This window comes from Tachypleus tridentatus, chromosome 13, assembly GCF_004210375.1.
Source record: "Tachypleus tridentatus isolate NWPU-2018 chromosome 13, ASM421037v1, whole genome shotgun sequence".
Classification (NCBI taxonomy): domain Eukaryota; kingdom Metazoa; phylum Arthropoda; class Merostomata; order Xiphosura; family Limulidae; genus Tachypleus; species Tachypleus tridentatus.
Window position 1 is genome coordinate 61,355,210 of NC_134837.1, and position 26,298 is coordinate 61,381,507.

The 26,298-nt window shown below is 35.6% G+C and overlaps 1 protein-coding gene across 2 annotated transcripts; it reads right to left on the minus strand.

Moving 5' to 3' along the window:
• Positions 1-2,048: 2,048 nt before the first annotated feature.
• LOC143239048 (uncharacterized) lies at positions 2,049-25,062 on the minus strand. Of its 2 annotated transcripts, none has more exons than XM_076479832.1 (6): positions 24,725-25,062; positions 11,863-12,229; positions 9,415-9,607; positions 6,607-6,896; positions 6,109-6,516; positions 2,049-4,814 (listed from the first exon to the last, which is right to left on the minus strand). In XM_076479832.1, the coding sequence occupies exons 1-6, from the start codon at positions 24,758-24,760 to the stop codon at positions 3,304-3,306; spliced, it is 2,805 nt and encodes a 934-aa protein (XP_076335947.1). In that variant the 5' UTR covers positions 24,761-25,062; the 3' UTR covers positions 2,049-3,303. The 2 variants fall into 2 exon arrangements, with proteins under 2 accessions (XP_076335947.1, XP_076335948.1); XM_076479833.1 differs by having other exon boundaries at positions 2,050-4,814; positions 6,607-6,893; positions 24,725-25,060.
• Between the last annotated feature and the right edge of the window lie 1,236 nt (positions 25,063-26,298).

Sequence of the window (26,298 nt, forward strand, 5' to 3'; positions counted from 1 at the left end):
ACTTTGTGAGGTAGTTTTACAAATACCTTATGATAATATTAGCCGATAGACGGCGCTAAGTCCATTTTTCTCGTGTTTTTATTTTTAGTTGTATAACGATACACAAAGGGCTGCAATCTATCCAGTAGGGGTGGCAGTTTGGTTTGGTTTGTTTTGAATTTCGCGTAAAGCTAAACGAGAGCTATCTTCGTTAGCTGTCCTAATTTTGCATTGTAAGACTAAAGGGAAGACAGCTAGTCATTACCACCCACCGCCAACTCTTGGACTACTCTTTTACCAACGAATAGTAGGATTGACCGTACATTATAATGCCCCCATGACTGAGAGGGCGAGCATGTTTGGTGCGACGGGGTTAGTGGTGACAAACCTTGAATTTTAGTGCTGTAAGCAACTAAACTCCGCTCTGCCTCCGGTCTGTCTTTTAACAGTACAATCTTGGTTAAAAAATTCATGATAAATTATATATAATTGTCAGCTATTCCTTTTTTGTTTATAGTTGTACGTTATATCTTTTAAGGAGCAGGAATTTTCTGAATAAAATATCAAAAGGGATAAACCAAATATACTATTCAATGTTTTAACTAATTCATTATGTTGAATTGCAATCAGGTTTCGTATTTGAGAGATGTTTGTTTGCAAAATGCCACAATGCCACAAAGGGTTATCTTTAGTGAGAAATTACTCAGATGAACAAAATATACACGTCCAGTTCACTGAAACTTCCGGAAAGGGTAAAAATTTATTAATAAATAAAACAGCAAACTTAAATTTGAAGAAACTAATTACTAAACTGTTCCCTTTATGTTGACCAAACAAATGATGTTATGAAATTGTTAACAAAGAGTGACAAATAATCAGTACACATTACACTGCTCAAAAAAACGTGGTTTTTGAAATATTTTAGAAACTTTTTATTATTTTTAAAACTTTCAATATTGACTGAAGGATATAAATAAACTATTTTTCATGAATACGACAAATAACTTAAGATAAATATTTATTTATTCTACACGACTTATCTGCTTACGCCTTCATTAAGAATCTATCAACATTGTTTGTTTGTTATTTTGAATTTCGCGGAAAGCTACTCCAGAGTTACCTAAGCTGTACCTAAAACTGTGAAATGTCTCCACCGTTGAAAACATTCGTCCTTTACCAGAAACTGTGAAATGTACAAACACACACTACGGGTAACTACCGTTCTACGCCCAAAACTGTAACTTTTGTTTTATTAAACTAAATTTGCATATAAGTAACTGACGTTGTGTTTTTGTTAGCCTGAAACTAATGTTGGTAGCATGCCAGAGAACTAATATTCACTCGGGAACCAAGACGATTGTTTGTTTGTTTGTCTTGAATTTCGCGGAGGGCTACACAAGGGCTATCTTTGCTAGCCGTCTCTAATTTAGCAGTGTAAAACTAGAGGGAAGGCAGTTAGTAATCACCACCCACTGCTAACTCTTGGGCTGCTCTTTTATACATTATAACGCCCCCACATCTGAAAGGGCGAGCATGTTTGGTGTGACGGGGATTTGAACCCGCGACCCTCAGATTACGAGTCGAGTGCCTTAACTACCTAGCCATTCTGTTGTGTAATTTGTAATGTTCATAGAGGCCCGGCATGGCCAGGTGGGTTAAGGCGTTGGACTCGTAATTTGAGGGTCACGGGTTCAAATTCCCGTCATACCAAACATGCTCACCCTTTCAGCCGTGGGGGCGTTATAAGGTTACGGTCAATCCCACTATTCGTTGGTAAAAGAGTAGCCCAAAAGTTGGCGGTGGGTGGTGATGACTAACTGCCTTCCCTCTAGTTTTACACTGCTAAATTAGAGACGGCTAGCAAAGATAGCCCTCGTGTAGCCCTCCGCGAAATTCAAGACAAACAAACAAACAATCGTCTTGGTTCCCGAGTGAATATTAGTTCTCTGGCATGCTACCAACATTAGTTTCAGGCTAACAAAAACACAACGTCAGTTACTTATATGCAAATTTAGTTTAATAAAACAAAGGTTACAGTTTTGGGCGTGGAACGGTAGTTACCCGTAGTGTGTGTTTGTACATTTCACAGTTTTAGGTACAGGACGGGTGTTATTAACAGTACATACATTTCACAGTTTTAGGTACAGGACGGGTGTTATTAACAGTACATACATTTGACGGTTTCTCATGTAGATCATATATGTTTCGATAGTACCTCGCTTGGTTACCTAACATATTAATTGAACCTAAAAATGTGGCCTCTAAATAATAATAATAATTTTAAATTAATATTTTTCTATGCACAATGTTGTAAGAATACGTTATAACCCTTTAATTATGTCTGATAGTACAAAGATTGTGTTCGTGGGCAGACTCAGGACTTTTTTTAAAGGACCACCAGGTCATGAAACCTTTTGAAAGAAATAGTTTTTTTATTAAATGTAGAGATGCTTTTGTGATAATCCATCAAAAGTAGGATTGTATCCCTAATTTTCTTTGGACCTGCCATTGATTGTCGTCCATCGAAAAGAGGATTACATCCCTCAACTACCTTTGCACCTATCCTTGATAGTAGTTCATCGAAAAGGGGGTTACACCCATCAACCTCCTATGAATCTACCCTTGATACTAATGTTTCTTTTGATGTTTATATATGTTGTGCACATGGACATAATTCAGAAAATAATCGATAAAACTTTTTTTTGCATTCACTGATTATATTTGAGGTTAAGCCTAAAGAGTCAAGTTTTGTAAACCTTCAACATGAGCAACCTACCAGGTCTCATTTTCACTATTTGTCTCAATTATATCTTATATAAACAGATAATTCACAAGTAAAGAGCGAGAAATCAAGCTCAAAAATAATTTTTACACAGTTAATTCTTAAGAATGTAGCTACAAATAGTACGACTCTAAACTCAAGAATCTGTCGTACATTAAAATGTGTCAAACGTTTATTGTTATTTAATTCCATTCAGTTTACTTTCATAGAAATCTTTAGTTTTGTTCTAAAAAAAAATTGGAATTCCTTTTAAAATGACTTGCTAAGAAACTATTATTACAATATATGTCATCTACTTGATGAACTATATACCATTCAGATATAAGCGTGCTACTTGAAAACATATTTTGGTAAAACTTTAATCAAACTAAGGTAGTAAACATAAATAAAACGTCATTTCTAAATTGTAAATTTCGTATTGTTAAATAAATAGTGTAATTATAGTAACACGTGTGTTGCTTAAAATAGTAAAAAACAACCTAACTCGATGTTCTGAAACCTCATTATTGAAATTTATCATTTAAACATCTACATCCTTAGGTTCACTTGGTGTACCATATTCCAGGTTGTCTCCGTTCGCCCGAGTACAAGAGCAGTGGCTTGCTGTAATACGGAACTCCATACACCCTATAACGAACACCTCTGCTTTCATTTTGAGGAGAAAATGGAGGTGGTCGTTGGTATTCGACAAAAGGTGGTCTTCGAGCAGTTGGTATGAAGTCGGACCTCGGGGCAGTATTCTGTACTGGAACTGGTCCTTTGGTGATAACTACCTTTGGTCTTATTCTTCCGTAGTGTGATGTGTCGTCATGATTATTATGTCTATCAACATTGCTGACCGAAACTACGGACCCCACAACTCTGTCGTATTCAGAACTGTTGGGTGGGAAAGTGTTATCATTGTCCCTGTTCGGAGAATACAAACTACCTTCATCACTCACATCGTATCTAATCTTGTTACCGTAATACATTCTAGGAGGTGGGACATAAACTGGTCCTGAATTTTGAGGTGTTTCTTGGTGTTTATCATCCTGTTTTTTTTCGCCCAGATGTCCGAAGTATTCATCACTAGTATGATATGTAACGTCTACTGGCCTGACATCAGGTGGTGGTTCCTGGTTTCTTTTCTCATAACCGTGGTTTGAAATGTGTCTAAAATGTTCTCCATCAACAGAATGTTTGTTGTTATTATTTGGAGTAAATGAATCTTCAGAGTCTGGTCTCACTGGAGGATTGGGATATCTTTCATCAAATCCAGTTCTTAATGGAAGATTAGGATATTTTTCATCAGAATCTGGTCTTACTGGAGGACTGGGATATCTTTCATTAAAATGTGGTCTCACTGGAGGACTGGGATATCTTTCATCAGAATCTCGTTTTACTGAAGGATTAAGAAAACGGTAGTCATAATCCGGTCTATTTGGATATATCTCTTTTTGATTTGGCCTTATTAGATGATGTGGAGAATTTTCATAGTGATTTGAATTTAATGTAGGTTGTGAATATTCTTTTCTATAATCTGTTTTTGGGGGATCTTCTTGATATGAGTTTGTATGCAGGTTTAGAATAGAAGGTGAAGAAGAAGAAATATTTTCATTTTTTGAGTAATGTGAATTATGGGAAAGTAATCTTTCTCCATTTGTAGCATGAGCAGATGGACGACTGTCACTATTGATTACAGTAGAATAAGTCTCATCAGTTGAACTGTAGGCTGGGTCCTTCTTACCCTTAGCAGAATTTGGTTGACTTGGAAGCTTGCTAACTGTAGCAACGTTATCTTCCGAAGAACCATACGCTCGCTGGTCATGAGGTTTGAGTGGAAGGACAGGCACAGGTTTTGAATGACCATGGTAATGTTTTCCAAAGTCTCGTAGATGGTCTTCGTGGTGTTCTTTGTGACCCTCGTGGGCCGAGTCATGAGCTTCGTGATCCTTAACCTCTGTGGTAAAGCCTCTGTCATGATGTCCATGTTCTTTCCCGAAGTGATCATTAGCTTTCTCGTGCTTTTGAACAGCACTGTCATGGCGGCCAAAACCTTTATCATGGTGAGCATCTACAGAAACAAAATACAGTTTGAATAGTTATTTGCATAAGCATGTTTTGTAGAATATGACTGTCAGCTAAAACCCGTGGCAGAGAGGTATGTTTGTGAGCTTACAAAGCTATAAACTAAGATTCAATACCCGTGGTTGGCAGAGCACAGATAACCCATTCTATAGCTTTGTGCTTAACTTCAAACAAAAAAGGTAAAACTTACAGCAATACTCACAGACTACCAGCTTTACAAAAATGTGGAAAAACTCTTGATTCTCTAAAATTACCTTGACAATCATTTCTGGAATAGTTTATACGTTAAACCTAACTCAGAACGTAAAGTTCTAATTTTGGGCCATATAACATAAAAGTTACATTTATATCTTTTTTTTTTAATCGAAAAAGAACTCGTTCAGTTTCTTAGTAAAACTCAACACCATCAATCTTCAAATATATTTATTTATTCCTTTCCTAATACCATAGATATTAGTTTTTTAGCGAAACTAAGCACCTTCCGTTCATCATCCATCCATTTCCTTTCCTGAAACTAATTTTGTTATGTTGTTAGGGAATCTGAATGGTTTAATATTTAATTTTACACCTGCGAAAATAAATTTAAGATTTTTCTTTCTAGATTTATTTCATTTAAATTAGTATTTTATATTTTCCAATCTTCTAATTAATATGTATGTTACAACGCTAAAATCCGGGGTTCGACTGCCCATGGTGGACACAGCAGATAGCCTAATGTGGCTTTGCACTAAACAAATGAAGCAGGCAATACGATGACTATCAATGAGGTGGATCCGGCATGACCAGACGGTTAAGGCACTCGACTCGTAATCCGATGGTCACGGATTCGAATCCCTGTCACATCAAACATGCCCATACCTTCAGCCGTGGGGGCGTTATAATATACGGTCAATCCCACTATTCGTTGGTAAAAGAGTAGCCCAAAAGTTGGCGGTGGATGGTGATGACTAGCTGCCTTCCCTCTAGTTTTACAGAACTAAATTAGGGACATATAGCGCAGATAGCCCTCGTGTAGCTTTGCACGGAATTAAACAACAAACAAACCAATGAGATGTCTGACTCATAACTAAACGTAGTTTGTTTATTTAGTTTGGCCCACCATATGTTGTTATTGTTCTTTTAGACAAAACTTAATAGATATCATCAAAAAGTCAACACTAAAGCATTTTAATTTCAGTATTAAAATACTACTTGAGTTTCAAACAAAATGATTAGATCTATATATACATATATAACGACTATAAATCATATGCGTAACTTATCTTTTGTGTCTTACTTACTCTTCCGATAGAACTCTCTCTCCGTTACTATCTTATATCCTCTTTCTTTCATTTTTTCCGTTCTTTTTGCTTGATTATTGTCTGAGTAAGCTCGATCACCTTCATTCTCCTGGTGACTTTTGCGCCCATGTATTTCGGCTTCGCCATGGGCATCCCGGTCGCCATGATGAACGCGAAATCCTTCTTCGTGAGTTTTTCCTTTGCCAAAATTTCCCGCTACAATGTCGTACTTTCCTTCAGGCAAATGCCTCGTTTCCAAATCAGATGCCTTTTTGAACCCGTCTTGGTCATCATGAGACTGCCGATGACCATGAGAGCCGTGTTCATCATGAGCCTGATGTTCGGACACACCCCTGTGATAGTCCTGAGATTTCTTGCTCTTCTCTTGTTCAGCATCGAGGAAACGTTCTGTAATACCCAATGAAATACAAATAATTATGGTGGATAACTAGATATGTGAAGATACGAGTGAACAACCCAGTCTTAAAACGTGCTTACCTCTTTCGTAATATTCAATTTCGGCTCTCTCCCGATAACCTTCTTCGGCAAGTCCTGCTATATCATGACCTCTGACGTCATGCCGATGACCTCCATGGTCTTTCACATGCTCATGGGAACCATGCTCTTGTTTGTTAAACCCACGATCATGTCCATTTGATGTTTTCTCGTGAAGGTGATGTCCACGATCGTGACCGCGAGAAGCTTCAGAATGATGGACATTATCCTGGTTGGTTACGTGCGCTCCTCGTTCATGTCCCTCAACGTTCGGCTTTACTAAGGCAACCCTACTGGTTCCAAAAAATAACTTAATAATATTGTTTAATATAGCCTTGTATTCGAGGAATAAAATTAATAATATTATAAAGTTAATTATTTAAAAATAATACAAAACTTAGTCAGTAAAACGTACAGTTTTGAAAAGTAATTAAAGAGAAATCGAAATATATTTATTACACTATATATAAGTATTTAATAACTGATGTAACTTACGAAACAAATACTGACATCCTCAATATGGCGCATAACGTGAGTCATCAAAATATGTTGTTTCTTGTATTTACTAAACTGAGCTTATTAAGTGAAGTTTTTCCTGGATCTGATAACCATTCTACCAATTACAGCACGGCTTACATTTAAAATAATCAGAGATTCTATACCATTACACATTTTCGCATTTCAACAACTTGGAATAAAGTTTAACACTTAAGCCAATTAGAAATTATTATATTTATATGACAGTATGCACCGAGCAGGGACATTTAAGCCTATAATTGTTTCATTATTTACGTTTTAAAATAATTTAAGTGTTATTTTATTTTAGCATGTTACTTTTTCGCATTTTGTGTGTGTTCGTGTGTGTTTTTCTTACAGCACAGCCACATAACTTCTCTACTGAATCCAACGAGGGGAATCGAACCCCTTGATTTTAGCAGTGTAAATCCGTAGACTTACCGCTGTACCAGCGGGGTACATTCTTTGTTCGTAGTTAATAGATAATAAGACATTATTCGAAGTTTGTATGATATTATTATGGACAATACCTTTTTACCTGCGCTAGTCGAATATATCTTAAGATTATTACCATATCTTAGAAATAAATGGCTGTTCACATTATAATATCAACTGTACCTTTTATTATAGAATATACTCAAACACATAAAAGAAGCACTATTCTACTCTAAGGTGAACTCTGTCTGGGAAGATGAATAACAGTAATATCTCGAAATCTAAATGAAATTCTCATGACTTCTTGTTACAGATTCACTGTTATATATTTATTTTAATATCGACGTTTGTGTAAGTTAAATTTATATTTAGAAATCCAAGTAACATACACTGTTAAATTTGTGTTGCAAAATTTCCGCCCATTCACTAAAATTGTAGAAGATTCTTGAGTTTAAGAATCAACAATATACGCGTGCACAAAAGCAATAGCATATACCAGTATTGTTGTTTTAGCTGAAATTTCTAGAATCTCGCCCAACGCTTGTAAAAAGTAACAAATGCAATTCGCGGAGAGACAATATATGTTACTGGGCTTCTATAGATAGTACACTATAAACATCGGAAGCTATAACTGTGATTAACTCTTATTAATCGGGAAACTACAGACATTTGGCCAAGAACGTTTGTAGATTTCAAACATTATAAGCCGTTTAGCTTCAGTGGATTAACTTCGGACGGTAGTATTTCTATGAAAATATTGTATAACATCAGCTGTAAAAAATTCACGTCTAATCAGCGAAACCTAGCTAGCTTCCCGTTAAGTGAAGTGTACCTATATCAAACTCCGAATTAATTCGCTCATCGTGAACTATCGATAAAATATTCAGTTCCAGATTAGACAAAAGACTCAGTATTTTTTGTAAATTTGTAAAACTTTGTATATAAATCATTATTTAACTGTTATTATATATTGTAAAATAATTTATTGTTTGTATACTAAGGTATAGATGTATCAGGATGTATTATTATGTATGAGAACTGTGTGTATCAATCTTGTTGGCAAATATCATAAATTTGACACAGACATTTAATTAGCTTTAAATTCACATTTAGCTCAATTTCAGGCTATTTTAAATCGTAATACGTGACATAATAAATTGGAGACTCGTCCGAGATAAATTATAATACGCAACACTGGAAATAAATAAGCCTTTGTTCATTTGTTGTTACGGGCAAAGTTAAACAAGTGGGCTATCTGTGATGTGCGGGTGTAGAATCCTGATTTGTAACGTTATAATATAAGCCCTCGTATTTATCCATAATCTGAGAGTCGCAACTTCGAATCCCCGTCATACCAAGTATGCTCACTCTTTCAGCCTTGGGGGCGTTATAAATGCGCGGTCAATCTCACTATGCGTTGGTAAAAGAGTAGCCCAATAGGTGGCGGCAGGTGGTGATGACTAACTGCCTTCCCTTCTAGTCTTCCACTGATAAATTAGGGAAGGCTGGCACAGAAAACCTTTATGTAGTTTTGCGTGGAATTATAAGCAAACAAACGTACTCTTGAGTTACAAAGAGGCAAATAAATAAGAAAAATAAAAATCTAATTCAGTCTTACTGAAATTAGTCATAGCTGATCTACGAGAATAGGTAATTGCTGTTCCTTTATAGAAAGTGTTTCCTGGTGGCTCAGCAGTAAGCTTAAGGAACTAGAACGTTGAACTCTGTGTTTTATGCTCGTAGTGGGTAAAGCATAGATAACGTATTATGTAGGTTTGTAAAAAAAAGCACAAAGCACCTTTTCAACAATAAAACTGATACAATTTAATTTTAGTTGTTGTTTGTTTGTTTGTTTTTTACCTTTTCAAATGAGTTGGTAAAGCCTTCTCTGGATGGATCGAATCAGCTGCGACGTTCAGTCCATCTACATCAGAGCTGTTTCCTTGTGCACCTCCGTCTATATTCTCGGCAACAGGCGTATTTCCAAAATTGGGTGCATGGCTGTTCGTATCTCCGAAAACCGACTGTCGTTTTGTCACATTTTGTTTCTCACCTAGGTTGGACAAACAACATTTATTAGCGCAGTTTTGTGTAGGTTTATTCACAAAAACGTTGTGCCGCGACGCAGAAGGATGTTTAATATTAAGAAGGAGGTGAAGATAAACACGTGACACGCACTGCAGCTCACGCGACATGTTGAAGTGAGTGACATTCAACCATCCAAGCAGTAATTGATTCATTTTGTCAGCAATGAAAATCATTTGCGCACATCCGAAACCATCAATATTCGACTTCGAAAAACCAGTACTCATCAGCAGAGGACAGGATCTACCTCTGAAAATGATAATTTTAGACTTTTATTTCAGTAATCCTTATTTTATTGAGTAAATAGTGTAAAATGACAAGAGAAGTAAATATTTCAATTAATTTATCTTTGGTCTATATTATTTGTTGTTATTTTAGCCCATTTTTTTGTTATATTAATCCCCGTCACACAAAACATGCTCGCCCCTTCAGCCGTGAGAGCATTATAATGTGACGGTAAATCCCACTATTCGTTGGTAAAAGAGAATCCCAAGAATTGGCGGTGGGTGGTGATGACTAGCTGCCTTCCCTTTAGTCTTATACTGCTAAATTAAAGACGGCCAGCACTGATAGTCCTCATGTAGATTTGCGCGAAATGAAAACCAAACCAAACTCTGTTTGAGAGTAAAGCAGTAAAGAGATAAACATAGTTTATGTTATTTGTTCGTATTTATCTGTACATTTACACCCTGTATAAACTGTTTGTTTGTTAACAGTGAAAGACTAAAGGGAAGGCAGATAGTCATCATCACTCACCACTAATTCTTGAGCTCTTCTTTTACCAACGAATAGTGGGATTGATCTTCACCTTTTAATGCTCCCATGGGTGAGAAAGCCAGCATGTTGGTGGGACATGGATTCAAACCCTCAATTCTCAGAGTGCGAGTCGAGCTCTCTAACCACCTGGCCATGCCATGGCCCATATATAAACAGAGAAGTCATAAAAAGTTTACTATTCAAAAATGGTTTTCTGCTTTAATTAGGTAACAATAATGTCCAAACATCACCGAGATTTTCAAGAACTCTGGCTTGGCTTCTTAATAGAAGGGCATCAATAAAATGTGAAGAAAAACCTTGATTCTAGTGAAAGTAAAAGATTTGCATATATTTATGTGGCAGATTAACTTGTTTCAAAGTCGGATTTTGTAATGGACTGCTCTCAGAAGTGGCTAGCTTGTTAGAAAGTCAGTGTCACATAATTGTTAATAACAATGTATTTATAGTAAATGAAAAATCTTGGGGGACAAGTTTCCCTTCTGCATGACGTGTTATACATCTACTATTGCTCTGCCCTGTTTTATTATGGGGAACAATGTTTTTGTCTCTATGTTACGGTTCTGTCTTTGAGATTTTAAATGTTACTCTGACTACAAGAAAATTCTGTTTGCATCAGTTACTTGCTGGATTTTGTTTTTTATGTGCAGCAAATGTCAAACAAAGAGCAGCAAACTGATGATAACCTCTTATGTACATAGCATGAATAGTATGGGTGGAACACGCACAATCGAGGTTTTCCCACCTCTTCGTTCTTTATCATAAATGCGGATCTTTACTCGGTTTTCTATTTTTCAAAAGTTGGTTTCGTTACAAATAAAAGCGATTTTACTACTTTGGTTTGTTTTGAATTTCGTGCAAAGCTTCACTAGGGCTACCTGCGCTTTTTACCACTTTTGATAGTTCACTTTAAACTTCAGTTAATAAAGTTACTAACAACAGATTTCTCTTACTCAGATATAGAAAACAATTTTTGATAGTGTATCCTGTTACTTTAAAAAAAAAAAGTCCAAAATAACTATGCCGGGTGTCCGAAAAGTCTGGAACCACAGGCGATTTGCAACTTTTCTTAATTTCACAGCTTCGTTAAATGACATCTTCCAAGGATATTGGATTAACAGACGTGGACCACGCGACTGAGCGCCAGTATCTCAGGACCCGACACCCATTGATTTTTTGTTCCTTTAGGAAGACTTCTCAAGGCAGCGGTGTACAAAGAGAAGATCAGAGACACCTAACGTCTAAAACAACGAATTCGCGACAAATGCCGGACTGTTGACGAATGACTCAAATATGCTTCGCAGTGTTCAAATACAATGGAAATATCGTGCCCAGACTTGTTTTGAATTATTCAAAGAGCATGTGAGACACATTCTGTAAAATTCATTGAGATGCTTGTGGTTTCAGACTTTTCGGACAACCGGTAGATCTAATACGATCATCACTCACCGTCACCAATTGGTTCGGAGTATATCATGACTTTGTAACCATATGACTTCCTGACCATTGGATCGCCATCGTCTACGTCTTCCTCTTTAATTGCTTCAATGTATGACTCATTTCCAGTAATTTTATCGAAAGTCAAATCCCCTGGTGACGAATGCTTACTTAACAGAGGGAGCTCTCGTATAGCTTCAAGAGATTGTATTGCGTGGTTAAGAAGGTCAGTCGCTCTTGAAGGATCTATAGATGAATGTTTGGAATCTCTTTCCAACTCAAAAACGGATTTAAGTTGAGGCAGCGTTTTTATGTTGTCCAAAGTTGAACTTACGGTAAAGTTCACAGTTTCTTCAGTCTTGACAACGAGTATTGAAACCTGTAAAGAACAAGATATATAATTATTAGTTAATGAAACATGATTTAAACTTCACTGGATGTTATTTGGATTGTTAGGTACAGTCATTTTACATGTTCTTTTTGTGGTCTCATTTACTGACTAATAGGAATACGTAGGGTGCAAACGTTATACCTTAAAATATCCTGAAAGCTCTCACGTCGTTTTGTGGGTGTCTCAAAGTCAGTTCACCGAAAGTAATTAGTAATTTTTGATTTGGAAATATGTAGTTCACGTCAAATGTTTAACATTAACTGAAACATTAAGTAACCGATTTTCACCAACATCTCTGAGTGACTTAGTAGTAGCCTTAAAGATTTTAACGTTAAAATTCGAGGCTTGAACCTAAAGATATTCCATCGTGCATCTTTGCACTTAACAACAACTAAATAAATAAACTTTTTCTTGCATAATGCTTTCCTTTCTCAGTTTCTTTAAACACATGTGCGACATTTTGTAAAGAAACTCAAATGACCCCTTCCCACACCTCTCCAAAGATCAAGCTTAAAGGGTAAGCACATTCTTCTCCTGATCTGGATTTGCGTCTTTTATTAGACTCGAGAGAGTAAAGTTCGATGTCGACCCCTTCCTCCCCCTTTAGTAGTTAATTAATGTGGTTTCATTGATGGGTTCGTCAACAAGCTCCCCAGTAGCACAACGATATGTCTGTGGATTTATAAAGCTATAAACCGGGTTTCAATACCCGTGGTGGGCAGAGCATGTATAACCACTTTTGTAGCTTTGTGTATGGTGCAAAAAATATTTCATCGCCAAAAATTCTATTTTTATTACATCATGCGAATCAGGTTTGTGTTAATAATACTGGATACACTCTTAGTCCCCTCTCTAACCATGTCCATTCAAGTAGTGTTTAATGTCGTCTCTTTTTTTCTATTTGGTTTGTGGAACGATTCTAATTTGGCGTCCATTTTAGATCCACCATCTCAAAGCCACGAACAGATGCTCAGATAAGCAAAGATGTCGGTTGTAAAATATGTAAAGCCGATGCCCAAATAAACTGAAATATAATACCGCTTGCTAACTACCTTGCATCCGACGAAAGGTTCGTGTTCTAAAGCCTAAAAGAGTATAAAAGGGCGGCCCACACTTACAAATAACTAACTTTTATTTTGCCGGTAATAGAACACAAACTTCAACTCTACGGTCCAGCACGCTAATCGTTGGGCAGCACTTGGTCCAAGTAAAAATCATAATAAGTCAGATGTCAACATGGTGTTCATATGTTATCATAGTCAATATAACCTCTTAAGTTTAACATAAAAAAAAATATATATATGTATATGTACTTCTAGCAATCAAAGTGATTTTTTTCTGTACAAACAACTAATTGATTTTTCTTCTTCAAAACAGTTGTACCTCATTCAGGTGATTTCATAACCACTAAAATAATATTATACTAAAGTTTCGAGATTTGGGAGTAATTGTGTTAATTTTCTCTAAAAGAAATAACTTGTTTCAGTGTATACGCATGTAACCCAGTTTATTTACATGTGTATTTCAGTTTAGAGTTCGTATATAACTCGGTTCAGAGTGCGTTTGCATCCCAATACAAACTACGTGTTTAGCCCTCTTTAAACTGTGCGTGTAACTCAGTTTGTATATACGTGTTAACCTAGTTTAGTGTGTTTTAGTATTCGTGTATAGTTCAGCATAGTAAATATGCAACTCAATTTAGCTCATGCGTTTAGCTCAATTTAGTCTACACGTATACTTCAGTTTAGTGTAAGCGTTTAGATTAGTTTATAGTACGTGTGTAACTTAGTTTAGAGTATATATTTAGTTTAATTTACAGTACATGTGTATTCCAATTTAGTTTTTGTGATTACTTTAATTTACACATTTTTCTCAGTTTAATGTAAACGTGTAGCTCAACATACAGTTCGGTAAAGTAAAAGCATGTAGCTCATTTAATGCAAATGCGTAGCTTAAATTGTAGTTCAACAAATGTCTCGGTTCAGATCTTTCTAAGTGTTAGAAACAAAATTCGTATCTATAATTGTGTCAATCTTTAGCATACTCTTCGTTAATATTTTCTTTTTACTTTCCGTATTTAGAAACTTTCATTCCTTTCGTGATGATAAGAAACCAACTTGAAGTAAAAATGTATCGCAAGACGATTGCTATGGATACTAACTTGAGATTAACAAAGATGGGACTCTAAATGAAGATGACCAAAGAGGGCCGAAACGTTGTTTTCTACTTTATTGTTGTAAAAGTTTTAATACCCATGACAGCCGTCTTGAGATACACTTTCATACCTATATTTATTTGTTGGCCTGGCATGGCCATGTGGTTAAGGCATTCGACTCATAATTTGAGGGTTGTGGGTTCGAATCCCTCTCAAATCAAACTAATTATTTTTTTGTTTTTTCATTCCTTCTGAACACAAACTTAACTTTTATTCTCTTGAAAATACTTTTTGATGCCAATCACAATAACTTATTTTATATACTAAAATATTCAGTTACACTATAAGTATTTCTTATAGGCGGAAGCCTATATACAAAGTGTTAATCCAGTTATATGAATCTATTTCAGCACAAAACTCATGATTCCGCGACCATTAACAGGTTGAGTGAGTTGAGGAGTGCCTGTAATACAGATTAAATAACAATTAAGCTACAAATTTTCAATTAGAATACTGAAACTATAGAATCCAGGTGACATCACCTGTCTACTGTTCTCAATACCTCTTGTTTTTCTAGTACAAAGTTATATAATCTGCACAATGTTAACTACGCGGATCAAACTTCAGGTTTTAATAAATTTACTGTTGACTCAGCGGTGGACCTGCAGTTTTTACGAGAGTATTAATGAGAGTAGAAATAGGTTAATCCGTGGGAAACTTCACCACAAATAGCTTTGTTGGGACTCTTAAAGTAGGTTTGTTTGTTTTTTTTAATTTCGCACAAAGCTACTCGAGGGCTATCTGTGCTAGCCGTCCCTAATTTAGCAGTGTAAGACTAGAGGGAAGGCAGCTAGTCTTCACCACCCACCGCCAACTCTTGGGCTACTCTTTTACCAACAAATAGTGGGATTGACCGTCACATTATAACGCCCCCGCGGCTGAAAGGGTGAGCATGTTTGGTGCGAAGGGGATGCGAACCCGCGACCCTCAGATTACGAGTCGCACGCCTTAACATGCTTGGCCATGCCGGGCCCTTAAAGTAAGACAAGGTACTTAAAATAATAACTAATAACCCCAGCTTTGCGGAAAAAAATAAAATTTGCGTAGCGTATTACCGAAAACACGAAGCGTCTCCGGAGGTTCAATAACGTTTGTGGTTATCTTGAACGTCTTATTTCTCGCTCAACCCTTTTAAGCTAAATCTCTGACCGCGTGGATCTACTCTCAAATTACTGACTTTTTACAGTACCATTAAACTAAAGGTGATGTTTACGTGTTGAATTATACTGAGTGCTTTTGTATTTTTGCCTGTTAAAACACAAATTGTTTGGTCATGAGGTTCGGGAGAATCAGCTACTTCCCTTTTTGACTGTTGTTCTGATACTTGAATGAAGTAGATGAAGTCCAAGTTTCACTGTGTCGGTATTTGGGTATTGATGTTAAATATCCAGGAGGATCAGGTACATTTGACCTCTTCCTCCCTCCCGAACGATTATAGCGTCTGTCTTTAGGGTTTGTTTGTTTGTTTGTTTTTTAGCTTAGGGCCAGAGTAAAAGTATAATATCATACTCAGGCCCATTTCAGGGCACAGTCCATGCATGGACTAGATGAAGTCCACTCAGTGATTGGATTTGATTTTGAATTTCGCGCGAAGATGCAAGAGGGTTATCAGTGCTAGTCGTCCCTTATTTAGTAGCGGTAGACAAGAGGGAAGGCAACTTGTCAACACCTCCCACCATCAACTCTTAGGTTACTCTTTTACCAACGAATAGTGATATTAACCGTCACACTACAACGCCCCCATGACTGAAAGGATGAGCATGTTTGGTGAAGAGGATTCGAATCCGCCTTCTGCAGATTATGATTCGAACACCCGAATCACTACTCTGTGCCGAGCCCTAACACTCAGTGTAAAGAACTGACACAGTAACGAACAAAAACATGAATATACAATCAAGCTAGTGAAAAACTGATTAGAAAAATGTGTTTAAAGAAAAACAAAGAGTTAAAATAAATCTGCATTAGAAGAACTGTTAAATAAACACTGAAAGAAACTATTGGAACAATTCAATCTTTGTCATTATTATCGAAGTAAATAATTACAAAAAATTTCCCGTAGAATTATGAATTAAAAGTGAGATATGTTATGTCGTAGCCAAAAGAACATGCCTTTACCTCGGTGAAAGATCTTAATTTGTTAATAAATTATGTCGCATGACGTAACTTGATCAAAAAAAGAGCTCGGATGCTCGAGGGATCAAAACGTGCAATATAATGATTTATATATATAATACAAGAGCAACCAGAGAGATTAAACACATCACCTTGCAGCTTCATTTTGGGATTGTCTGTCTTTATATTAGATAATGTCATGTGCAGATCCGGATCATTTATTGTAGTGTGATGAGGAGTCTTGCCCTTAATGTGCTCATGAAATGTGCTAAACTTCAGATCAAACTTTATAGAGTTATTAACCCAAAACCGCGAAACTGCCTTATCTTCCCACGATAAAAAATGTTTCAAAGTGGACAAGAATCGGACCAAATTTGGGAAGGGCTCTCCCATACTGACTTACCAACTTGTGTAAGACTTTTTTGTAATCGGTCTATCAGTTTTCGAGATAAAACACTCGGAGACAATGTTACTAGTATAGTTTAATGTATTGTTTAATGTCAGTATGCATAGTTTTGAAGATAATAGTGTGATTTATTTCTGACAATATGACACGAACTGTGGATCATCAGATGTACATTCTGGTACGCTAACCAGAAGGCCAAGTTTGTCCCATCTATTTACAAAGACTTTGCAAAGGAAATTATTTCAAAGATTTTGTAAGGCATACCAGATAGAAAGGTTGTAGTACATGAGCCAGTAATTATTTTTATAATGATATTTATTTAGAGCTTTCACATGGTCCCAAACTTTATATTAAAATCGACGTCACACAGTTGCATGTAGGCGTATGACCGTAGCTAGCTGTGAGGTCAACGAAGTCTGGACTTCGGTTAAAATATAAGGATTACCCTATGTACTTGTCGGTTTTTAGATGTCGGATAAATTTTCATGCTAGACACAGTTGTTGTTGTCTTTCTTTTCTACTTTTACAATAATTTTCTTCTCACAGTCGCTTTTTCAATAAAATTACGTCACAAAACATTAGTTTTTATGTTTTATGTTCAGTTTATTTGGAATTTTTATGGTTTCTCTTCAGTTTGTTTGGAATTTTGCGTAAAGCTTTTCGTTTCTAATCTAGTAGTGAAAGACTAAGAGAAAGGTAGTTAGTCAGAAACACCCGCCGCCAATTCTTTTACTATAAAATAGTGAGATTAACTGTAACTTTATTACGCCCCCACGACTAAAAAGGGCAAGCATTTTGGTGACGTGGATTCGCAATTCCAACCCGCGATTCCCAGAGTGCGAAATGAGCTCACAAATCACCAGATTATGCTAAGCCTAACCACCATACCTAGCGTGTTATATATTCTAACATGGTTATTTTTATTATTACGATTATTTTCAGTTGTTAGCTTTAGCATTATTAGGACTAGCTTAACTCTCCCGAGGTGGCCAGTCGTCGTAAGATATTATTGGGCTGCACCTAAACCTATGGTTGTCTATTCGGCCGTTCAGTATGTGTGTATATAATGTGTCTGTCAAATGGAAATATCCCCCGCTGGGACAGCAGTAAGTCTTCGGATTTACAACGCTAAAATCAGGAGTTCGATTTCCGTCGGTGGACTCAGCAGATAGCCAGACGTGGCTTTGCTATAAAAAAAAACACACACACACACCTGGAAAGTATTGACACCGAATACTTTCTCATTTGTGGCCCGGCATGGCCAAGGGTGTTAAGGCGTGCGACTCGTAATCTGAGGGTCGCGGGTTCCCATCCCTATCGCGCCAAACATGCTCGCTTTTTCAGCCGTGGGGGCGTCATAATGTGACGGTCAATCCCATATTCGTTGGTAAGAGAGTAGCCCAAGAGTTGGCGGTGGGTGGTGAAGACTAGCTGTCTTCCCTCTAGTCTTACACTGCTAAATTAGGGACGGCTAGCACAGATAGCCCTCGAGTAGCTTTCTGCGAAATTCAAAACAAACATTCTTATTTTCAAAAAATGTCAATAGTCAGTGTAGAACTTCATTTCTCGCCCAAACATTTTTTTTAAATCAAAGTGAAATGCAGTAATATTTTCCTGCTTTCGTCTAGGCCATTTGTGAAAGTGTCCTAAAATCGCATTTGACTTTGTACATTTCTATAATGCTAAGTTAAAAGTGTTACATTTTTAGTGAATAAAATTTAAACATATACATATATATTTAAAAAAACATAAACTTTATGAAATATCTCTGTTAATTCTTGATTATTTTCAACCTACGTGTACTCATCAGAGCAAAAAACATCAAAACCTGCGGCTCGTAACCAGCAAATGAAAACAGTGAATAAATGGGTTAACTTTAAATGACAAAATTAAAAAATTACACAGTTCACGAAGGAAGCTCTCCACCTAACGGTAACAGCTATCCAAGGTTACCAGAACCAATGGCCCATGTTGAACCTACATCTTCGTGTTGTATAGCGAAATGCACTATAAACAAATTACTTTGAGGTTTTGTATAATGTCATTCTAAATAGCTGTTACTAGTTTTTTTTTCGATAAATGAGTTTAATAACGTTAAGAGTTAATGTCAGCAGATTTCCTTCTGTCAGTTCACGTGCACAAAATATATAATTTAACTGTCAGAGGACTGTTAAATATACTCTATTTAATACATGAGCACCAATAAATACACATCGTTTAACTATACAAAAGCTGTTAAATATGTATTCGTTAACTGCATAAAAATCATTATGTACACACTATTTTATTCAAAACACACTTCTTAAAGTGAAATAGCATAAAATACCCGCTGTAGGGTTCATAGCCTCCTTTGGGTTCACAGTATTCCCAGTGTACTGTTCGAACTCTTCTATTATCTCCAGTTAGTTCGATATCTACCCATGAAGGCCCACACTTAAAGAAAAAGGAATAGTTAAGACACCCACCATGTAACATAAGCACGTGTGACATGTTTAACAGGAACACGGTTTCAAATATGGCATCCCTGGGATCCCAAAGAAAACACAAACACAAAACGCAATGCCAGGTTCAGGTTCTGCAACCCAGAGAAATCTGCTTCTAGACCAATATCATTCCCGAGTAACCTCTCGGGCGTGTTTTAGCGTCCCTTCGTATCAACTTGGTAGGGGAAGGAAACATTATATAGAAAAAGACACCCCGAGTCCACCTGCTAGGTTTTGTCCCGCTAGCTCCAAAACTATGGAAGAAGTTCAGCGTCAAAGAAATTCACAAACATAATCATGAACTCACATACATAAAGTTTTCATATCTTGCAGTGTATGTGTGTAAGGAAACACGTTGCACGTGTGCAGAAATATTCGCGATATTACTGGCTTTTACAGATATTAACTAAAATCGATTTTAGTCTTTCGTGCAATAATTGTAAAATAACAGATTAGTTTGTTTTGAATTTAACTGCAAAGCTACTCGACGGCTATCTGTGCTAGCCGTCCCTAATTTAGCAGTATAACACTAGAGGGAAGGCAGCTAGCCATCACCACCCTTTGCCAACTCTTGGGCTACTATTTTACCAACGAACAGTTGGATTGATCGTCACATATAACGCCCCCACGGCTGAAAGGGAGAGAATGTTTGATGTGACAGGGATTCGAACCCGCAACCCTCAGATTACGAGTCGAATGCTTTAACTACCTGGCCATGCCGGGCCATGACATAATAGAAATTATCTAAAGAATTCTTTAAAAATACATTTATAATTATACGAAGTTTAGAAAACCAAACACACACACACATACACAGTTAGGGTACGTGATTTTAAAATAATTTGCTCAACGTATACACAAATATACCCTTCTCTCGAACATTTTGTATACAAAACTAATTTACAAACGTTTCTGACATTTATAGTATATGTAAATATACATAGCTGTTTACAAACTACAACTAATGTATACTACTTATAGTGGCGGCGCCAGCACCAACAATATGGGGGACAAATGTAAGGCGAGCCAAAATTTCGAGCGGTAAAGCAAAGCATCTCATACTCACATGCTAGTTTAAACTATGCTCGTTATGTTTGTTTTGTTTTTGACTTTTCTCATCTAGTACATTTAACTTACCAACATATATATATATAATGTTATGCATAATTAAATAATAATAACAGTGTTAATCACACAGTTTAATATTAGTTAGTAGTAACCCCAGGCGCCACTCTGCTTTGTGAAATAGTAGGAAATGTATAATATTTATTAAAACTCTAGATATTACTCTGTTCTTGTGAAACAATGAAAAATATACGACGTTTATCAAGACTCAATGTGTCACTGTTGTTGTGAAACAATTGGAAATACATTAAGAATCCAGATGCGATATTCAGGGATGCACTAATTAAATGCAGGTCACAGAATAAGATTAAAACATCTCCCAAAAATAGAGCATAATGTTTGAATGATAGAGTATAAGAGATAGGTAATAAAAATATAAAAAAATAAGCTGAAAATAATTATATTCGTGCATTTGAAATGTTTCCTCTTTTTTCTTACCCGTCAGAGTTTCGAACGAATACTGAGTTATAATGTTTACTTAACAAATATATTTTAGTCATCCCCAAAGCTGGATTACAAACTTTTGTTTATATAAACAAAGCATATGAAACTCAAAACTTATTCATCAGATCAGTAGCAAATCATAATACGATATTCATTGTCGCTGTTGTGAAGTAGTGTCCTCAAGTGATAAAACCATTTTATTACTAGTATCACAAGTTTTAAAAATCATGGTGAGATAGTGTCCTTAAGTGATTAAATCATTTTATTACTAGCATCACAAGTTTTAAAAATCATCGTGAGTTAGTGTCCTCAACTAATTAATTTTTTTATTACCAGCACCACAAGTTTCAACAATCATCATGGTGATAGTGTCCTTAAGTGATTAAACCATTTTATTACCAGTATCACAAATTTCAACAATCATCATGGTGATAGTGTCCTTAAGTGATTAAACCATTTTATTACCAGTATCACAAATTTCAACAATCATCATGGTGATAGTGTCCTTAAGTGATTAAACCATTTTATTACCAGTATCACAAATTTCAACAATCATCATGGTGATAGTGTCCTTAAGTGATTAAACCATTTTATTACCAGTATCACAAATTTCAACAATCATCATGGTGATAGTGTCCTTAAGTGATTAAACCATTTTATTACCAGTATCACAAATTTCAACAATCATCATGGTGATAGTGTCCTTAAGTAATTAAATCATTTTATTACCAGCACCACAAGTTTCAACAATCATCATGGTGATAGTGTCCTTAAGTGATTAAATCATTTTATTACCAGCACCACAAGTTTCAACAATCATCATGGTGATAGTGTCCTTAAGTGATTAAACCATTTTATTACCAGTATCACAAATTTCAACAATCATCATGGTGATAGTGTCCTTAAGTAATTAAATCATTTTATTACCAGCACCACAAGTTTCAACAATCATCATGGTGATAGTGTCCTTAAGTGATTAAACCATTTTATTACCAGTATCACAAATTTCAACAATCATCATGGTGATAGTGTCCTTAAGTGATTAAACCATTTTATTACCAGTATCACAAATTTCAACAATCATCATGGTGATAGTGTCCTTAAGTGATTAAACCATTTTATTACCAGTATCACAAATTTCAACAATCATCATGGTGATAGTGTCCTTAAGTAATTAAATCATTTTATTACCAGCACCACAAGTTTCAACAATCATCATGGTGATAGTGTCCTTAAGTGATTAAACCATTTTATTACCAGTATCACAAATTTCAACAATCATCATGGTGATAGTGTCCTTAAGTGATTAAACCATTTTATTACCAGTATCACAAATTTCAACAATCATCATGGTGATAGTGTCCTTAAGTGATTAAACCATTTTATTACCAGTATCACAAATTTCAACAATCATCATGGTGATAGTGTCCTTAAGTAATTAAATCATTTTATTACCAGCACCACAAGTTTCAACAATCATCATGGTGATAGTGTCCTTAAGTGATTAAATCATTTTATTACCAGTATCACAAATTTCAACAATCATCATGGTGATAGTGTCCTTAAGTGATTAAACCATTTTATTACCAGTATCACAAATTTCAACAATCATCATGGTGATAGTGTCCTTAAGTGATTAAATCATTTTATTACCAGCACCACAAGTTTCAACAATCATCATGGTGATAGTGTCCTTAAGTGATTAAACCATTTTATTACCAGTATCACAAATTTCAACAATCATCATGGTGATAGTGTCCTTAAGTGATTAAACCATTTTATTACCAGTATCACAAATTTCAACAATCATCATGGTGATAGTGTCCTTAAGTAATTAAATCATTTTATTACCAGCACCACAAGTTTCAACAATCATCATGGTGATAGTGTCCTTAAGTGATTAAACCATTTTATTACCAGTATCACAAATTTCAAAAATCATAGTAACATAGTGTCTCTAAATGATTAATCGATTTTATTATTACTAACGTAAGTTTTATAACTTTTCGTGACATAATGTCTCTAAATGATTAATCGATTTTATGATCAGTAACAGAAGTTTTATAAATCATCGTGACTTGGTATCCCTGAATGATTAATCCATTTTATTACCGGTATCACAAGTTTTAAGAATTGCCATACTGAAAAAAATCATAATAATGAAGTGAAAATTCTGAATAGCAGCAATAGATCTGATACAGACATGAGAAGTGATGTTCAAAGTTTAATTAATTAAATTCTAATGAAACGTCTAGCTTCGTGTTAGAAACCGTTTTCTGTTTCAAAAAATACAAAATACTACACTCTAAAATTGGAGAGTAGTAAAGACAAAGAAATGTTTGTATGAGTTGTGCCATGAAGAACTTCCCAGTTCAGATTAGAAATGTTTGTATGAGTTGTGCCATGAAGAACTTCCCAGTTCAGATTAGAAATGTTTGTATGAGTTGTGCCATGAAGAACTTCCCAGTTCAGATTAGAAATGTTTGTATGAGTTGTGCCATGAAGAACTTCCCAGTTCAGATTTGCAATGTTTGTATGAGTTGTGCCATGAAGAACTTCCCAGTTCAGATTAGAAATGTTTGTATGAGTTGTGCCATGAAGAACTTCCCAGTTCAGATTAGAAATGTTTGTATGAGTTGTGCCATGAAGAACTTCCCAGTTCAGATTAGAAATGTTTGTATGAGTTGTGCCATGAAGAACTTCCCAGTTCAGATTAGAAATGTTTGTATGAGTTGTGCCATGAAGAACTTCCCAGTTCAGATTAGAAATGTTTGTATGAGTTGTGCCATGAAGAACTTCCCAGTTCAGATTAGAAATGTTTGTATGAGTTGTGCCATGAAGAACTTCCCAGTTCAGATTTGCAATGTTTGTATGAGTTGTGCCATGAAGAACTTCCCAGTTCAGATTAGAAATGTTTGTATGAGTTGTGCCATGAAGAACTTCCCAGTTCAGATTTGCAATGTTTGTATGAGTTGTGCCATGAAGAACTTCCCAGTTCAGATTAGAAATGTTTGTATGAGTTGTGCCATGAAGAACTTCCCAGTTCAGATTAGAAATGTTTGTATGAGTTGTGCCATGAAGAACTTCCCAGTTCAGATTAGAAATGTTTGTATGAGTTGTGCCATGAAGAACTTCCCAGTTCAGATTAGAAATGTTTGTATGAGTTGTGCCATGAAGAACTTCCCAGTTCAGATTAGAAATGTTTGTATGAGTTGTGCCATGAAGAACTTCCCAGTTCAGATTAGAAATGTTTGTATGAGTTGTGCCATGAAGAACTTCCCAGTTCAGATTAGAAATGTTTGTATGAGTTGTGCCATGAAGAACTTCCCAGTTCAGATTTGCAATGTTTGTATGAGTTGTGCCATGAAGAACTTCCCAGTTCAGATTTGCAATACAGCAGTAGAACATTTCAACAGTAAAATATCATTATGTTGATATGGGAGGGTTCCGAACTAAAACACAATAGGCTTCCAGCTGCTTACTGCAAAGCTAGTTACAAATAGCATGCTAAATTAATGAAAGAGTTAATGTATTCAATGTAAACTTTGTTATGGAAATTTACTGAGCTGTACAAATGATTGTTGAAAAACAGTACAAAAGATAGGACAGGATTGTCTTTTTCAAACAAATAATATCCATTAATTGAAGAATGAGAGAAAAATAATCTTTTTCTCCTTAAACTTTATTATCAAACATACCTGAATAAAAACTGTAACAGCTAATAGTTGTTTCATCTTCTCGTCGAAGAAAAGTTTCTACACATAAACTACCAATCTTTTATTCTGGAGCTTGGAGAACATCAGTCACTCCGTGCTAAACAGGATTAGGTTTAGGACCGTCGTGTGAAAATTGTTCACTCATATCTTTGAAACGTCTTGTGTTTGGAGTCAACTCGAGCTCTCACTATTTCTCGTAACGGACTCCTTTTGGGTGGAAACTAAAGTCAACACGCTTTTCTCCATAGAGTGCAAGTCAGTATTAGGCCTACCTGTCCTCGAAGTCATACTTGGATGAATTTGAGAATTACTGGAGTGTTTCATTACGTAATGCTATTGAATGTTGGTGTTTTTAACATTTTATGTCACATATACAAAGACTTAATTCCACCCTAATTCCTTCGCCAATTTTATCCCTGCCAGTTATAAAACTCGAGTGAAGGATTTTGTAAATGTATCTTATAGAAGTAAAGAGATTCTTAGGAATAATTTGGAATTTTCTTAGAAAAATATTCGTGGACATTTGAATCTAAAAATAACGGTCAGTTGAATAATATTGTTTTTTAAATTATTTTTGAAAGGAAACTTTTTGAACAACATTTTAGCAAATAGTACCCTTTTTCGTATTTTAGGTCTTACTTTACAAAATCCGCAAACTCCAGTGGCACATTGGTATATCTACGAACTTACAATCCTAGAAATTGAGTTTCGATACCCGTAGTGTGAAAAGCACAGATAGACAATTGTGTAGCTATGCGCTTGACTACAAAAAAAACAACTAAAAAAATCTCTTGGATAGTTACTGATAAGTTCATGGACTTGCAAGGTTAAAAGCCGCCATTAAATTTCCTGCAATGGGCAGAACTCAGATAGCCCTTTGTGTAGTTTTGTACTAAAACTACTACAATTTAATTTGAAAAACAACTATTATTATACTATGTTGGCCACTAAGTTTCCTAATATTAGAAGAATTGTAAACAGGAAGTAAATAATTTTTGAGCTTGTCAATCGTTTACCACAAAAAGTCAGTAAAAAACACAAAAGTAAAATCAGGATTTTTATCATTTAAAGAAAAACATAACATTAACTACTTTAGTGGGTTTTCTTACACATCAGTAATTGGCTGAAACAATCGCTGATTTATCTACTTGGATCATTTATTGTCGTTTGCCAGAGTAGCTTAAATTGTATCAATTCTTCGTCGTAGTAATATGGTTCAGAGATGCTATAGATATTTTATGTCTTCATTAATTTAACTCTACTTTCTATGCCTTTAAAATACTGATTAGTTTTCTCAAAGATAATACAAAGAATAAAAAGGTATATATATTTTTTTTAATTTCCAAAGTGTATGTTTCTAAATTTAATATTAATTTTTTTAAACCCAGATATTTTAAATTGTATCTTTTAAACCAGATGTTTTAAAGTATAAAATGATTCATTATTTGAAGTCGAGTTTTTGCTAAATTGTAACATTTTTAAACCGGTATTTCTACGTTACCCCCCCCCCTCCAGTAACTCATCAGTAAGTCCGCTAACTTACGACGCTAAGTATC

Coding starts and splice junctions, on each gene's coding strand:
- LOC143239048 (XM_076479832.1), bottom strand. CDS start 24,760: ATGAAACAACTATTAGCTGTTACAGTTTTTATTCAG. Junction 6,897..9,414: donor TTACCAACTCATTTGAAAAG/GTAAAAAACAAA, acceptor TTTTGGAACCAG/TAGGGTTGCCTTAGTAAAGC. Junction 4,815..6,108: donor GAGAGAGTTCTATCGGAAGA/GTAAGTAAGACA, acceptor TTGTTTCTGTAG/ATGCTCACCATGATAAAGGT.